This window comes from Takifugu flavidus, chromosome 4 (assembly GCF_003711565.1).
Source record: "Takifugu flavidus isolate HTHZ2018 chromosome 4, ASM371156v2, whole genome shotgun sequence".
NCBI lineage: Eukaryota > Metazoa > Chordata > Actinopteri > Tetraodontiformes > Tetraodontidae > Takifugu > Takifugu flavidus.
In genome coordinates this window covers 17,693,529-17,711,211 of record NC_079523.1, presented here as the reverse complement: position 1 = coordinate 17,711,211, position 17,683 = coordinate 17,693,529, and the positions used below count along the sequence as shown (strand labels likewise).

The window sequence follows — 17,683 nt, the reverse complement described above, 5'->3', positions numbered from 1 at the left end:
ACAAAGGGGCCGGACCAGGAGCAGATGGATGGATGGAGTGCTTTGGTAACCTCACCTCATTGGAGAAAATACACATCTTGGGATATGGAGAAAACATGTGCTTTAATTTCAAATGAAAATGAAGAGAAGCATTACAACAAAATATCTGACTTTGGAATGAGTCTTAAAACACTTAAAATCAATTAATAAAATGTGCCTTTTAAAAAAAAAAAATTAATAACCATTTCTATTTTAAAGCACTGAAAGTTCTGTTATCCTTCAGGTTATCACCATCACTCTCCTCCTGACTGTCTTTTTTCTAGTGGGAAAACACCAGAATTGCAGTGAAAATATAACATAACACAATATAACAAGGTTTATTCATTTAATTTTCAAGTTTGGCGGGCTGGATTAAAACGTTTAACGGGCCGCGTGTGGCCCCCGGGCCGTAGTTTGCCCATGCCTGTACTAGATTGACTATAATTGAAGAAGTGCAGTATTTGCTGTATTGGCAAACTTTATTCTACCTTGCGCTACCACTCCACTCAAGGCCCCTCCAACACACTGCACCCCCCTACACCCACTCCAGAAATGTGCAATGCCAGTGTTTTTGTTATGTTCTGTCCTCCCAAGGAGTGCATCACTTACTGCAACTGTAATGGGTGTCAAAATGGTCACGTTTTTATTGAATTGTCAGTCCTCAAGGTCCATGTTTACAAATGCCATAGATTCTTTGACCTTTCCTAATATTCTTACCCTAAACATTTCACTCCTATAAGAGCCCATTTCTGCCTGTACAAGAATAAAAGAATCCCCACGCTAAATCGAAATTGTGAAATAAAAAGGCATTATGAGACAAAATTTATAGTTTCACCTGGAGAAAAATGAACAAATTTGGACTTTATCTCATAATTTTGACTGGCATGGATTTTTTTTTCTTTTCCTGGTGGAAATAGGGCTTCTGTAGACTGAGATGGTTAGGGAAAGATACTACGGCAGGTCACAGAATCTGATTGGTCACAGATTTGGGTGCAACACTGGAACATGATAATATGCTTTTGCATATTGATACTGTTTTTTGTGGAGGGTATTTCCATTCCTGTGCAAAAGACGTATTCACAAGAGCTTTTGAAGTAGGTTTTGCTGTTGATCACATGGTCAGGCATTGAACATGGGGCAGACTGCACAAGACAGCTACCCAGGAATGTTCTGTGCTGAATAAATGGCAATATCTTGTTGATTGTCTTGTTTAGATATCTGAAGAATTCCATCGGATGACGAGCAAAGACCTCCTGGGGACTTTTAATGCATCCCCTGACAAATTAGTGCCTGGCCTGCTGAAACTGTAGCGGTCTAAGAAGGGAGCTCTTGGTGAGAAGATGGGAGACCTCCTGGATAATGAACAGGTGAGTGAAGGGCTCCTGCCTGACATTTTTAGAAGAGTATGAATATACTTCTCTCATAAGAGAAACAGAAAAAGATGTTGGCTTCAGCCAAAACACATTAGTGGATGTGTGTCAGTAAAAAGGAATGGCAGCAGTCATTGCTTTATGTTTTTATTTGTGTTTATGTTGGCATTTGATTTAACAGAATTTAATTTGTAAAAGTAAAGTAAAATTGTTGCAGTGTTGTATTTTTTTTTAAGTTTTACATGTTGCTGGGTCTGACCTGTCCTTTATCTTCATTACTATAAAAGAGTCCTGATTTTGCATTGTGTTTAACTACATTATGTATATAATAATTATATATAGTATATACTAATTGAAATGCTTGTTTTCCACTGAATACTCTTTAGACATCCGCCTGCCCATTTTCCTCCTCCGAGAAGATGCAACAAAGGTTCTCCTGAAGTGCTTGGTAGGTACAGACAAAGTAATGCAAGTAAAACGAATTCCTAATTCCCAGGAGATGTTTTAAAGGATGAGTTCATCCAGAATGGAAATATGCACCTCCTCAGTGCGGTCCAGATCATTTTATGGTGAGGATTGAAGTTGTCTAGAACTCTCACTCCCTTTTTCTGCTGAGAAGCAGCTGTTGGTGGGTGAAAGCTACTGTGTCATTAATTAAATATCTGGTGAGACTGTGTCATTAATTAAATATCTGTGTCATGAAGTATTTTAAAGTGAGGTGTTGTCCACTTCACATGAAGCGCAGCACTGGTGTTTGACCTGTTAGTTCCCTCGTCATTGATGGTAACATTTCTAAGAACTTTTAACGAGTTCATCATAGTTATGCCCATGTAAACCTCAGGTGTCTGGGTACACAGCCGATCATTGGTGGCACTATTCTATTTCATGTGCAAGTGGTTAAGTTCAGCTTTTACAAGACAATCAGGGTGCGTGCATGAATGGCTATATGTTGCTGGACACTTTTTTCACATACTTTGTTTTTCTTTTTTGGTTCTGGACTTCAATTTTAATGTCTCTGAAGAAACCAGCTATACTTTTTTACAGAAATTGACACAACTACCCATGACATTTTGAAATGGACTTGAGGCACTGTTCAACAAAATAAGATTTCAGATAACATTCAGTTGTGCTTTGTTTTAGTCAATATCTATTTATTGAGCATTTTTCAAATATTACAGCAACATACATTTTCCTTTATTTATACAGGTAAATTTTCAACTCACTGGAGTAAGAGTTGTATGTTTATTCAACAGGAATATCTGCATTTGGTGAAGGCAGAAATACATGGCATTGAAACCAGAATTTCTTTGTTAGCCTTCCAGGATTATCCTAATTAGGTGAACAAGAAGATCCAAGTTGGCAGAACTCTTGTCAGAACTTGTAAACCTAGTTAAGTCAACAACAGTAGGCAAAAGTTGAGAACCCAAAAATCTCTTGCATCATGTTGCCTTGAATTTTACGTTTTCTCAACCTTTTCTTTTTTACAGTGAATGTGTGTAGAATATCCAGGTACAGGTGAGTTACTGATGGACGTAATATGACTGAACACTACTAAAGTGTATTCTGCACTTTGTTGTTCTCTGTTTTTTGTCATAACGTCTTCCACCCAGCAGGGGCAGAATATCCATAAGGTTTATTGCTCTTTTTCGTCGCCCGCTCTTGTTTACAATGAGGATGATTTCATTCCTGAGGGCTGTAATGAATAAGATGAATAATACTAATGAAATAATACGTGTTAGCTGGAGAGTTGATGCACACGTTGGTGTCACTGCCACATCAGTCTTGTTCAGCCATCACAGATCTGTTTAAAAGACCTTTAATTTTACATTATTCTGCCCAAATCATCTCAGCATCCAGGTGTGGGAACAGCGATGCCAAACAGATCAACCTTTAGGCTGTAGTGCTCCACAAGCCTCTGGAACTGAAGTGAACGTATATTTAAATAAGTTTTATAACATTTTAAATACTACATCTGCTGCCACCTACTATTAACACACGGTTTATTCTTTTCTGTTCAATGGAGAACTTTCAAAAAGGTGTTTATCCACAGTGATAAAGATCAACTTTAATGGGAAGGTGCAAATTATCAGATGTAAAATATATAACAAAGTCCATCCATGATTAAACTATCTTCAAGGATTATCCAAATTAATTCAGATTCAGATCCTTTATTGTCCCACACGGGGAAATTTACAGTGCAACAACAGCAACAAGAGCACTCAGAGAAAAATAAGATAAAATCAAATAGAACAGGATTGGAATATACAAAGAGGATTTATATTTACAATAATCCAGATAAGTGGATACTCAGCCTCTGTGTACCTGTACATAGTACAGAGGGTGAATACAATATACATATCAGAATATCTAATATTCAGATTGTGTTATCCAGATAATAGAAAAATATATTAAAATCACAATGATTTATATAATGAAATACCTAAATCATCTTATGGGGTTACTGGAAATGTCTCTTTATTATATTGAGACTTGGAAAACTTCATTTTGTGGGTGTGTAATTTACCTGTTGTATTGATTTGTCCTTAAAGTCTAATGGTGGCCAGCAAGGTCTGTGGAGCCGAGGGAGGTGTGTGGAAATGGGTGGAACCGAGGTGTGTGGAGGTGTGTGGAGGTGTGTTGAGCCGTGTGGAGGTGTGTGGAGTGTTGAGCACCGTGGTGCCTGATGTTGCTCTGCAGCAGCAGCAACCACCATCTCTTAGCATTGGGGTCCTGATTGATCCCTTCAGTGAGACAGGAAATGCAAACAATCCCTTTCTCCACTGTTTGAGGATAACCAGCAGTTCAACAAGGTTCCTAGACAGGAACGACGGTCCTGCCAGGTGGTCTATGTGGACCTAAAGCTTCATAGCTTCCACCCAGCTGCTCCTGGTTCCTCCTCAGAAACACGGACAGTTTTAGTGGACGCACAATCCACAGAGGCCAACATTAATGTCAACAAAATAGCCAATGTTCTTGCAACCACAATATAGGTCCTCAAAAAAATCTGAAATATATAAAAATGATTTTTTTTACAAAATGTTATTACCAATCAATTTTTAGTGTATTTAAACTTTATACACATCATTTCCACCAACTGACTCTCATTCAACAGTGAATTTCCACTGACATGACAAACAGTGGAAATGTAGCCCTCGACACATAAAACAAAGCAAAAGGGATCGTTATGAGGTCTCTATTGTCTCGGTGGTGCACGTGACGCGTCCAGTAGAGGCAGAGCTCTTATTTGGATAACTCTGACCTAGATGATTGAGACTGGTCTCAGAAAACTGGGAGGATATTCTGACATCCTGCCAAGAAATTCATCAAACTGTCCAGAAACACCAGTTTATTGGATACGAGCATTGTGAAGCTGCTCTCAAAGAAGGGCTCCAATGTTGGACTGGAATGAGCTGTCAAGATGTTTAACATTCAGTTTAATGCTTAACGGTTGCATCACCATGATAGAAGAATCATAGCAAAATATTTGGGTAATAATTTGGGACACGGTGGGGTAAAATTGCATTATTAAATTATTTCCAGAACAAATGTTACAGTACGTCATATATGCAGCGATTTAACCCACTCACACATTTACGTTTGTGGCTTTGATGCACAGCAGCTTTAAACACTTCGCATGAGATTATTTTGTGAGGTCATCACAGATAAAAGGCCATTTTGGGTTGTAAGCTTTGATTCAAAGTAAAAAGTCTTCATATTAAAGTGTTGCTGCTGCACCTACAGACATTAACCGTTAAAGGTTGAGCTGAAACCACCATCAGATCTGCCGCCTCATTCTTCGATCCTCCCACCGAGCATCACCCTCCAAGAGAGACAATCTCCATACTGACGTGCACACGCGTTAAAGGTCCAAAGGTCAGTAACTGGGAGTTGATGGTTGGGATCAAGTTGAGCTCTGCTGGCAGCTCTACCAAAGTCTAAATGTTTTCCATATGAATCCAATTCTGCTAATGTGGTTGCGCTTCTTCGTGCGCCTCTTTCTCCACGAGGCGGGAGCAGTGAATGGATCTGTTCATGAGTGTTAGAGTGTGTGTGGTCATGGCAGCGGCTTTTTGTTGTTTCTGCTTCAGGCTGCAGAAGATGGGCTGTTCCTGTAGTACTTCTTCTGACGAGTGGAGCGACAGTGACAGCGACAGCAGTCTGTCAGACTTCCCGACCTACATTAGACGGAGCAAGGTGACGGTGGAGCACAGGCAGCACACCACCGCAGGAACCCAGCATGCATGTTTGGATGCAGAGCTTAAAGGAGACAGCAGAAGCAGATGTGATGAGGAACCCCTGGAATCACATCCCCATGTGGCGCTGCCCAGACTGAGCACAGGTGGAGAGGAAAACACTCCAGATGGGTCAAACAGCTTCTGCAGCATCCGTCCCATTGATGCTGATGACCTTGAGCAGGAGCAGAACCAGTGTGACACAGATGAGCCTGGTCCATCCACTGTGCTGCAAACCAGGTTATTAAAACCTCCTCCTGGGCCAGAGCCTGGTTTATTACCAACACCACCTCCTGGGCCAGAGCCTGGTTTATTACCAACACCACCTCCTGGGCCAGAGCCTGGTTTATTGCCAACACCTCCTCCTGGACCAGAGCCTGGTTTATTACCAACACCTCCTCCTGGGCCAGAGGCTGGTTTATTACCACCACCTCCTCCTGGGCCAGAGCCTGGTTTATTACCAACACCTCCTCCTGGACTGTCTCTACCAAGTGAGGTCAATGTGCGTCTGACCACGGGATCCTCACCACACATCGGTCAAGAAACTCGCCATGGATCCCCCAAATCTGAGTTTGACTGGCAGGACAATGCGGAGCTCCAACGTCCGTGGCTTCCAGCGAATTCACGCGTCTGGAAAATCCCGAGCCGAGATGAGGGCGATGGTCCCTCTGTCCCGATTTGTTTCTATCACGCACCCGAAGACCTGCCCCCCCCGAGACCTGAGTGTCAGGATGCTGGCACTCAAACTTTGCCCCCTGGTGCTGGTGGAGATGCTTCCACTCCATCCAAGATTGACTCCGTCTGTCCTGAGCAGCGGGTGATGGCTGAAGGGGGCAACAGTGGGGTAAAGACAAAGGCAACGGTGTGGTCCCAGGGCACACCCCAGGCTGGGTTCCCCCAGAGGGGGGGTCGTGTGGACACCCCAGGGCCAGTGTCGGAGCCCCAGCCCTCCAAGGCTCAGAATTGTTGGCCAATGTTAAATCGGTAAGTTTATGGCCCCCACCCTCGCTCACACTTTATTTCACTTGTGGAGCACTTGGTAACACCTGAGACCTGTTCCTCTTCAGGGGTCTGGGGCAGAGTTCAAAGACCAAGGCTGACCACCAACCAGCTCATCCGCCAGGACAGCAAGTAAGTTTTGGGTGTTGAGTTGTTTTTGATGCTTAATTTGATGCTTGATTTAATTGTGTCCATTCATGTTACTCATTCATAAAGTGAATGTCCTGATTGGTCACAGACACATCAACATTTATCGGGTTTAAGACCCCCGACAGGACAAATACCCCAGGTTATAGCAGACCTGTTGCAAAGATGCTCATGTTGGAAACTAAATCCTGGTTCTCTGACTTTTCAGGTGGGCGCCAAACTAACGTACGCACAGGTCTTGATGATGCCCCCACGGAAGCGTGCCCCACCCCCAGACCTGAGCCCCCCCTACCCAGAACAAGAGCCCCAACCAGCTGGGACTCGCCGTCCACTAAAGCTGAGATATGCAAGGCTGTGAACGGAGCGCTATGGATATTTTGTTTTCAGTCTTTAAAAAAAAGCTGAACAGAATCTGCACCTCTACAATTGCTGCTTTTGAGGATATCTTTTTCTTTAGTTTGTTTAGTTTGTTAAAAAAAAAAAATCCAGGTTCTGTTCCCATGTTTGAATGTTCCAGTGTTTTTCTTTTAACACACCTGCATAATTGATGCTCATAATTCTGATTTCTTCTATTAAAAAGCACTGAGCAATATGTCTGTTTGCATCTTTTTTATCTCATGTTGGTACTGAGTTTGTTCGGCTTTTATTTGAGTTAATCAGGAGTGTTTTGGATGTAGAAACTTCTGTTTGAGCAAAAAGGATTTGTTGATGTACCTCATTCACATTCTGTCCAGTGTGAAATCACAGAATCTGAAAACACTGACTTTGATGAGTGTTTTAAAACCATTACAAGTGTTTAAACACCATTTAAACACGAATGTGTGCAGAATATCCAGGTACAGGTGAGTTACTGATGGATGTAATATGACTGAACACTACTAAGTGTATTCTGCACTTTGTTGTTCTCTGTTTTTTGTCATAACGTCTTCCACCCAGCAGGGGGCAGAATATCCATCAGGTTTATTGCTCATTTTCGTCGCCACGCGCTTGCTTACAATGAGGATGATTTCATTCCTGAGGGCCGTAATGAATAAGATGAATAATACTAATGAAATAATGCGCGTTAGGAAGAAAAACCTTGAGTAGGCCCTGGCAGGTAGGCCAGAGCTGAACAGTGGATCTCTGACAGTTCCCTCTCTGATATCTCCCCTGACTTCAGGAACTCTTGGATCTCCTGATGGACTGACTGATCCTTCATCTCCATCAGACAGTGGAAGATGTTGATGCTTCTGTCTGGGGAGATTCCATCACTGTTCTCCTCCTTCAGGTTGTTGAGGACCTTCTGGATGGTTTCTGGGTGGTTCTCCATCTGATCCAACAGTCCACCCAAGATCCTCTGATTGGACTCCAGAGAGAGACCATGAAGGAAGCGAACAAACAAGTCCAGGTGGCCATTTTCACTTTTGAGAGATTTCCTTAGTGCTCTCCTGAGGAAGTCATCAAGAGATGTGGCTGGATCGTTATTTGTAAACAACCCAGCAAACCCGGAAAAGGGGTTTGGATTCAATGGAATCCTGCGTCAGAGGCGTGGGCAGGGCGGCTGTGGGAGGAGTGACAACAGCCGTCTCCATGGTGACTACAGGAATGCTGGTTGTTTTGCTCCCCTCTGTCAAGGAGTACCACAGCTGTTGAGTCTCCAGGAGCTTCTCTGGGCTGGTGTTCAGAGAAGAACTGGTGTTCAACAGCTTTGCCAGATGCTTCACATAGCGGGATATGTGAAACCTGGTTGTGGGGCGGAGCAAGCTGTTCGGATCGGCCGCAGACCCATGGACCATGTCTGCGTAGTCTCGATCCACGAGCCTCAGGATGTCCTTGTCCCCATGATGATACTGCAGCAAACTATCAATAGCGTCTTTCATGGGAAGAGTCCAGCGTGTGTGGTCCAAGACAAACACTCCACCACCAGTCTTCATGGGTCCAGTGCGGGCGCTCCTCGGCGAGGACTTCAGCGGCAGGGGCAAAGCTCCAGAGACGTCTGGAACACAAACAAAGCAATAATGCATCCTTAGTAACTCATATTATCGCCATATGGGCTATTGAGAAAACACATTAATATCCATCCCTTAATAACAGAAAGTGTAATATTTAACACATCAAAAGATTGAGATACACTGACCACAACCTAACTAAATCTATTTATTTTCAATCATTCGAAGGCCTTAATTCCAACATGGCGCTCTGAAAAACCCGATTATGGTTGACCCGCCCACTGATCTTTCAGGATCCTGGTCATCCTCTGCTGGAATCTCCTTTACACGTCCAGCAGCAGAGAGATGGAAGCTGACAGGTGGCGCAGGGGGAAGCGAGGGCACAGCAGTCGCTGTTGCCCAGCTGGAGGAAGGTGTTGCCCCAGGAGCATCGTCTGGAGCGGGAGGGCACAAGAGCCGAAAGCGGATCCCTCTGCTGCATTTTGTGTTTGTCCCAGTCCAGAGGGAGCGGACGGCAGCCCGGTTCTCTGGACTCCAGCCCAAACCTTTCTCCAGTGTCTCTGTCAGAGAGGTGAACGCAGGGCACTTGTCTTGTCCCGTCACTGCCATGGAAGCAGAGTTCAACTCCCACATTGAGGCAGGGTCAAAGACAGCAGGGAGGACGGCGCCGGGCTTCTTCATGTCTACCGGTCGCTGAAAGTTCCACCGCACAACGCCGGTCATGGCCTGGGCCTGGAACAGTTCAGGGGAGACCTGCGTACCCGTGACCCACTGGGCCTGCTGGAAATGGTAGCCCTCCTGCTGAGATGTACCACGGACAGGGATCCAGACGGGGACTTTGGCACCTTCGCCCGCTACGTGGTTTAGCTGAAGGGTCCCTCCGTCCCTGTACATTATCCCCTCAGACAGTTCTGGGTCACTGAGGCAACCACGGAGGATGTGAACCCTCTGAACGCGCCACGTCTTCAGCATGGATAGGGTTAGGGTTAGCATGGAGCATTTTTCAGTTTGAATGACGGCAAACAAAGAAGATGGCTGATCTCACCTGTCCATCCAGTGGTAGCCGGCCTTTCCCACCCCAGCGTGGCTGTACCTCTGGGCCATTCCTTGCTACATCGGATGCAGGGACCTTTCTGTCTCAGCCTGAACCATCACCCAGGACACAATGAGCCAGTTCTCATTCATCACTGCCAAACTGGACATGGCTCCAGATGCCAGTGTCACCTTCCTCGCCATCTTCCTCGTGTGGTCCGACCTGAAAACCTCCTGCCCCAACGTGCCTGGAGGAGCTTGGTCAGAGACGGCTGTTGACGCTTGAACTCATCCAGCAGGCAGTCAGTCAGGTAGAATCCGGACACAGACACCCCACCCCAACCTTCTTGTAAGTCAGGAATGCAGGCAAAAGGTTAGTAAAGCGCACGGGCAGCTCCTCCACCCATGGAGGGTGGTCAGCGGACCAGTTCCTGCGACAGGCCTTGCAGCAGAGTCGCGAGGAAAAGATCAAATACTGGCCACGGACGCTGACGATCACTGGAGGTCTGCCCACGCCTGCAGAGACCACCTGAGGACGAGGACAGCTATGGAGGCACGGCAGGATGTCATTGTTCCTCAACCTGACCATGATGTGGCTCTCTGGCTTCCAAATGAAAAATGGATGGAGCTGAAAAAAGTTGGGGGACGGGAGCTCAGCCACCATGTCCAGTAGCTCCAGCTGAGGAGGAAGACGCCAAAGAGAAATTGCGTTCCCAGGGTTATGCACTGGTCGGGACCCAGGCCACAACCCAAGTTGTTGAAGCTCCGTCCTCATCCACAGCTTTTGATGTTGTGAGCAGATCCTCTTGCTCATGTCGTGGTCAGGGACAGGCATGGGAACAGGAGCTATGGGAACTAGGATAAAGTAAAGAAGGCAGTTGAACAACATAAAGTTATCATTACTGAAGAGACAATTTCAGTGCCCCCGCCCTCACATGATATAAACACACGATACAAGGAAACAAACACGCGCCTCGGACACTTGGTTTCATTCCAGAGCTCACACGTCAGATTTTTTCCATGTCAGTGACAAAGAATCGTGTCAATTTGAATCACCCCGGGACACTTTATTATTGTTCAACACCCCACGGAATGGGGGAAATGTACATGGTTTAACATCCCACTCTTTTGGTCTTGGGTAGAGTCCGTCAAAGGAGGCACTCTGCCGTCAGAGGTCTGTGCCGTGCAAGAGTCAGGTCCTGAAAACAAGTGCAGACTTGCTATTAAGAAATTACAGTCACTTCACCTGATGACAACATGGAAAGAACAGTCAGCTGTACATTACAGAGACAGCAGGTTGTTCATCAGCCCTAAATAAAAAAAAGGAAACTGTTTTTCAACGAAGCATCAAAGAGAACAAAAACAAACACTTACCCTCCTCCTCATAGTCAATATCAGTTCATCATTGCACGGATCAATTCATAGTCCTCACGACGGTTATTATCACACCAACATATGAAGAGTAATATTAAAGGAACTCGGCCGGAACATCAAGAACACAAAAATAATAAGATAAGTTTCAGATTTGGAGAGGAATTCTTCATGGAAAGGAACGGAACTCCAGCTCTGAAACCTATTTTTCAGAAACCTGTCTTTGCTCCTGGTGGCACTCTCGGCAGGGCGGCTGCTGCTACTGGCATAGCATCTGCACACAGATGAAAAGAAAAACAATAGAAATCAGATACAGCATGGACTTTGTTTGTCTGACATGAAATAAATGTGGTAACGGTGTATTTACAGCTCTGGACTTGCAGATCAGAGTTATGGATGCTCAGCATCTCCCTTTCCATCTCCACGTCCTCCTCCATGGCTGTGTTAAAGACAAAAATACCGGCTACAGGTTATTAGTAGAAAAGAAAAAACCCTTTTCCCAAAGTTGAACTTGTCACATGAAGGAATGAGCATACCCAGGGGCTCAGCTGGGGCCTTCATGGGATGCTCAGCAGGTGTGGAAGATGTGGTGGGCTGCTGCCTCTTCAGCAGGTTCTGCTGCAACCTGGACATTCGTGTACCTGGAACGCAGCGCTTGCCTATGACAAAATGGGCATAGCCATCACCTCTGCTGTCCCAGATCTCCTTCCACCTGCTCTTGGCTCGGGCACCAAATCCAACCAGCTGGTAGTCTTCAGATGAGGCAGTCACTCCATCCCCTCTTCCGGCCTCATAAGTGAGGAGAGCCTGGATTTCTTGGAAACTGAGGGCATAACTCACAAATGACTGGAGGCTGTCCTTACTGTGGCTGTCAGCCATACAGAGACCTGCTGCCTCCTCGCTCTGCACGTTCTTGATCAGATACACGGTGGATCCTACGTCATTCTGCAAAAGCCATCAGAATGACTTCCCTTTATATTTACCAAACTGCAGGACATAGTCTCCCTGCACCTCCATCTTATCTGAGGGATCCCCCCCTCTTTGCCGGATGACGGTCAAAGCGTTCTGCCGTACGAGGTCCTCCCTCATGGCCGCAGACTTTTCCCAGGGAAAAAGGCGAATTGCTTCTGCATGTTGAGCTGACATAAAGGAAAAATGTCTATTAATTTTCTCATTTTTATTAGACACTGATAAAACAGTTCCACCCATTTTTCAAATCACACCTGATAAATGTGATCAAAGGAATCTTAGGCCAGTAAAAGATAAAGTGTGGTACCATGTGTAAAGCTCTGTGTGTGTGTGTTGTGTGTGTGTGTGTGTGTGTGTGTGTGTGTGTCTGTGTTTGTGAGTGTGCGCACACATGCAATTATCATGTAGGTGTGAAAGTGTAAGATCAAGGTTGTTGGGGTGTCGATTCAGGAGTTCAGAAGGTCAGTACCTGGTGTGGCTAGTGAGGAAAAGACTGGAAAATGATGGTGTGTGTGTGTGTGTGTCTGTGTGTGTGTCTGTGTGTGCGTCTGTGTGTGTGTGTGTGAGAGAACATGTTGGGGGGGGCAGGAGGACAGTATCCCCTCTCAAAGACATTGGAAACAAAAACACACATTTGATGTCATAAAATGTAATACTACCACTACTAATATTACTACTAATAATAATTATAGTAATAATAATAATAATACCGAGATTTCAGTGCCACGACAAGTAAATCGGTTACTTGAATATAAAATATGAACAAGTTCATTCATCACTGTCATGTCATTTAATTTATGAAAAACTAGCTTGACAAGATATGAGTATATTGTAGCATGACAAATACAGTACATTATAATTTAGGGCCAATTATAACACGTTCCTTGCTAATTTAGGACAAAATTGACCACAGCCTATGCACAATTACGAAAAGTTTCCTCATTAATTTAGTAGGAAATCAAGCCCAAACTTACCTTCAGCGAAGTTTACCAAAGAATGAACCAAGAATGGCCGATCCTCCGGAGAGGAGCCGCTCTTCATAGAAACGGCAGAACAGCGCCACGGGATGATAGCGGCCGGAAATATATTGCGTCCGTAGTGGTACTTCTAACATTGAGATTTAATGTTGCACTATTGTACATCGTTTTAGATTTAATATTTTATGAGTGTGTGTGTGTGTGTGTGTGTGTGGTGTGTGTGTGTGTGTGTGTGTGTGTGTGTGTGATCGATTCCCGGCCATGGCACCGATTCCCGGCCATGGCACATTGCTTTTAAGTTGATTTCATTTATCGGAGTTGAATCTTGTTTGATTTTTTTGAAGGCGTTTCACCTCTCATCCAAGAGCCGATCTACGCAGATTTGATGATATGGCGCTCATAGGCTATATAGCCTTTTCTTTTTGGGGGGAATGGATTGGAGGCTGCTCCAACATTGAGGTTTGGACTGTGACAAAGCAAAATGGACAACCTCCACCAGAATAAGTGTTTCAAGAAAATAAGTTTGAGTGTATTAACTTCAAAAGGCCATTTTCTTGCGCTTGCTCTTGCTTCCGGCCATACCACCCTGAGAACGCCCGATCTCGGCCGATCTCGGAAGCTAACAGGGTCGGGCCTGGTTAGTACTTGGATGGGAGACCGCCTGGGAATACCAGGTGCTGTAAGCTTTTTGCACTCCTCCACTTTACGTCCATCAGTAACTCACCTGTACCTGGACATTCTTCACACATTCATGTTTAAATGGTGTTTAAACACTTGTAATGGTTTTTAACACTCATCAAAGTCAGTGTTTTCAGATTCTGTGATTTCACACTGGACAGAATGTGAATGAGTTACATCTACAAATCCTCTTTACTTAAACAGAAGTTTCTACATCCAAAACACTCCTGATTAACTCAAATAAAAGCCGAACAAACTCAGTACCAACATGAGATTAAAAAGATGCAAACAGACATATTGCTCAGTGCTTTTTAATAGAAGAAATCAGAATGATAAGCATCAATTATGCAGGTGTGTTTAAAGAAAAACACTGGAACATTCAAACATGGGAACAGAACCTGGATTTTAAAAAAAAGACCCTAAACAAACTAAAGAAAAAAATCCCCTAAAGCAGCAATTGAAGAGTTGATTTTGTTCAGCTTCTTTTGTAAAGACTGAAAACCAAATATCCATAGCGCTCCATTCACAGCCTTGCATATCTCAGCTTAATTGGACGGCGAGTCCCAGCTGATTGGGGCTCTTGTTCTGGGTAGGGGGGGCTCAGGTCTGGGGGTGGGGCACGCTTCCGTGGGGGCATCATCAAGACCTGTGCGTACGTCAGTTTGGAGCCCACCTGAAAAGTCAGAGAACCAGGATTTAGTTTCCACCATGAGCATCTTTGCAACAGGTCTGCTATAACCTGGGGTATTTGTCCTGTCAGGGGTCTTAAACCCGATAAATGTTGATGTGTCTATGACCAATCGGAGCATTCACTTTATGAATGAGTAACATGAATGGACACAATTAAATCAAGCATCAAATTAAGCATCAAAAACAACTCAACACCCAAAACTTACTTGCTGTCCTGGCGGATGAGCTGGTTGGTGGTCAGCCTTGGTCTTTGAACTCTGCTCCAGACCCCTGAAGAGGAACAGGTCTCAGGTGTTACCAAGTGCTCCACAAGTGAAATAAAGTGTGAGCGAGGGTGGGGGCCATAAACTTACCGATTCAACATTGGCCCACAATTCTGAGCCTTGGAGGGCTGGAGCTCCGACACTGGCCCTGGGGTGTCCACACCGCCCCCCCTCTGGGGGAACCCAGCCTGGGGTGTGCCCTGGGACCACACCGTTGCCTTCGGCTTGTCCCCGCTGTTGCCCCCTTCAGCCATCACCCGCCGCTCAGGACAGACGGAGTCAATCTTGGAAGATGGAGTAGGAGCATCTCCACCAGCACCAGGGGGCAAAGTTTGAGTGCCAACATCCTGACACTCAGGTCTCGGGGGGGCCAGGTCTTCGAGTGTTTTATAAAAGCAAATTGAGACTGAGGGACCATCGCCCTCTTCTCGGCTTGGGATTTTCCTTACGCGGGAATTCACAGGAAGCCACGGACGTTGGAGCGCCGCATTGTCCTGCCAGTCGATCTCGGATTTGGTGAATCCACGGTGAGTTTGTTGAACGATATGTGGCGAGGATCCCGTGGTCAGACGCACATTGACCTCGCTCAATAGAGACAGTTCAGGAGGTGGTGGTAATAAACCAGTTTCTGGTTCAGGAAGTGGTGGTAATAAACCAGTGTCTGGTTCAAGAGGAGGTGGTAATAAACTGTTTCAGTTTCAGGAGGTGGTGGTAATAAACCAGTGTCTGGTTCAAGAGGAGGTGGTAATAAACTGGTTTCTGTTTCAGGAGGTGGTGGTAATAAACCAGCTTCTGGTTCAGGAGGTGGTGGTAATAAACCAGTGTCTGGTTCAGGAGGTGGTGGTAAAAAAAACGTTTCTGGTTCAGGAGGTGGTGGTAATAAACCAGTTTCTGGTTCAGGATGGTGGTAATAAACCAGTGTCTGGTTCAAGAGGTGGTGGTAATAAACTGGTTTCTGGTTCAGGAGGTGGTGGTAATAAACCAGTTTCTGGTTCAGGAGGAGGTGGTAATAAACTGTTTTTCAGAACCGTGGATGGACCAGGCTCATCTGTTGCACACTGGACTGGTTTGGACGGCTTTGACCATCGAGAGTGTTTTCCTCTCCGCCTGTGCTCAGTCTGGGCAGCGCCACATGGGGATGTGATTCCAGGGGTTCCTCACATGTGCCACTGCCGTCTCCTTTAACCTCCTCATCCAAGCATGCATGCTGGGTTCCTGCGGAGGTGTGCTGCCTCAGCTCCACCGTCTTCGTGCTCCGTCTAACGAAGGGTGGGAGTTCTGGCAGACTGCTGTCGCTGTCGCTGTCACTCCACTCGTCAGAAGAAGTACTACAGGAACAGCCCATCTTCTGCAGCCTGAAGCAGAAACAACAAAAAGCCACTGCCATGACCACACACACTCTAACAGTCATGAACAGATCCATTCACTGCTCCCGCCTCATGGAGAAAGAGGAAAGTCCCGCCTCGCCCCCTCCCCAGCCCAGACTAGCACAGGTGAGGGGCTCACGCCCCCGCCAGTCATCAGGGCGTGAGCAAGGCCCAGTTAGGCGACAGTTTGAGAGGGGCCGTCAGATGCTACAGAGCCACCCCCGCCCCCACCTGCTTCGCTGTGACTTGCATCAAACCAGCCTAACCCTCATGTGCACGAGCCCCGCGCACGAGTCTGCACTGACACGAAGAAGCACAACCACATTAGCAGAATTGGATTCATACTGAGAACATTTAGACTTTGGTAAAGCTGCCAGCAGAGCTCAACTTGATCCCAACCATCAACTCCCAGTTACTGACCTTTGGACCTTTAACGCGTGTGCACGTCAGTATGGAGATTGTCTCTCTTGGAGGGTGATGCTCGGTGGAAGGATCGAAGAATGAGGCGGCAGATCTGATGGTGGTTTCAGCTCAACCTTTAACGGGTAATGTCTGTAGGTGCAGCAGCAACACTTTAATATGAAGATTTTTTACTTTGAATCAAAGCTTACAACCCAAAATGGCCTTTTATCTGTGATGACCTCACAAAAAAAATCTCATGCGAAGTATTTAAAGCTGGTGTGCTTCGCATTAAAGCCAAAAACGTAAATGTATGAGTGGGTTAAATTGCTGCATATATGACGTACTGTAAATCTTGTTCTGAAAATAATTAAATATTGTGATTTTACCCCACCGTGTCCCAAATTATTACCCAAATATTTTGCTATGATTCTTCTACGATGGCGATGCAACCGTTAAGCATTAAATTGAATGTTAAACAACGGGCAGGGGTAGCAATTCTCGTTGCTCCCCGGCTCAGTGCCTGTATATTGGAGTTTTCCCCGGTGGATGAGAGGGTAGCCTCCTTTCACCTTCGGGTGGGGGAACGGATCCTGACTGTTGTTTGTGCCTATGGTCCAAACAGCAATTCAGCGTATCCACCCTTTTTGGAGTCCTTAGAGGAAGTGCTGGAGGGTGCTCCTTCTGGGGGCTCCCTCGTCCTCCTAGGTGACTTCAATGCTCACGTTGACAGCGACAGTGTGACCTGGAGAGGTGTGATTGGGAGGAACGGTCCCCCTGATCTGAACCTGAGTGGTGTTTTGTTATTGGACTTCTGTGCTCATCTCAGATTGTCCATAACAAACACCTTGTTCAGGCATAAAGGCGTCCACATGTGCACTTGGCACCAGAACGCCTGAGGCTGCAGATCGATGATCGACCTTATGGTCGTGTCATCGGATTTGCAGCCGCATGTTCTGGACACTCGGGTGAAGAGAGGGGCGGAGCTGTCAACTGATCACCACCTGGTGGTGAGTTGGCTCTGTTGGTGGGGAAGGATGTCGGACAGACCTGGCCGACCCAAACATATTGTGAGGGCCGTCAGGCTGAAGAAGGAGTCGTATCGGGCCTTTCTGGCCTGTGGGACTCCTGAGGCAGCAGATAGGTACTGGCAGGCCAAGCGGAGAGCAGCTACGGCGGTTGCCGAGGCAAAGACCCGGGCATGGGAAGAGTTGGATGAGGCCATGGAGAACGACTTCCTCGA

At 45.8% G+C, this 17,683-nt stretch overlaps 2 protein-coding genes and 1 non-coding gene across 6 annotated transcripts in view; 2 read left to right on the top strand and 1 right to left on the bottom strand.

Moving 5' to 3' along the window:
* The window catches only part of LOC130523564 (NACHT, LRR and PYD domains-containing protein 12-like), a 99,758-nt gene that overhangs the window by 20,906 nt on the left and 61,169 nt on the right, over window positions 1-17,683 (bottom strand). The window lies entirely within an intron of this gene.
* On the top strand, window positions 4,183-7,229 carry LOC130523575 (WW domain-binding protein 11-like). The gene is made up of 4 exons (XM_057028933.1): window positions 4,183-5,261; window positions 5,477-6,604; window positions 6,688-6,751; window positions 6,975-7,229. The coding sequence occupies exons 2-4, from the start codon at window positions 5,487-5,489 to the stop codon at window positions 7,122-7,124; spliced, it is 1,332 nt and encodes a 443-aa protein (XP_056884913.1). The 5' UTR covers window positions 4,183-5,261; window positions 5,477-5,486; the 3' UTR covers window positions 7,125-7,229.
* On the top strand, window positions 13,612-13,729 carry LOC130525101 (5S ribosomal RNA). The gene has a single exon (XR_008950377.1). It is a non-coding gene; the product is annotated as a 5S ribosomal RNA (ribosomal RNA).

What these genes read in the sequence shown, in the direction of transcription:
- LOC130523575 (XM_057028933.1), top strand. Translation starts at nt 5,487, where the DNA reads ATGGGCTGTTCCTGTAGTACTTCTTCTGACGAGTGGAGCGACAGTGAC. An exon ending in TGTTGGCCAATGTTAAATCG is followed by an intron (nt 6,605 to 6,687) that starts GTAAGTTTATGG and finishes GTTCCTCTTCAG; the next exon opens with GGGTCTGGGGCAGAGTTCAA. An exon ending in CTCATCCGCCAGGACAGCAA is followed by an intron (nt 6,752 to 6,974) that starts GTAAGTTTTGGG and finishes CTGACTTTTCAG; the next exon opens with GTGGGCGCCAAACTAACGTA.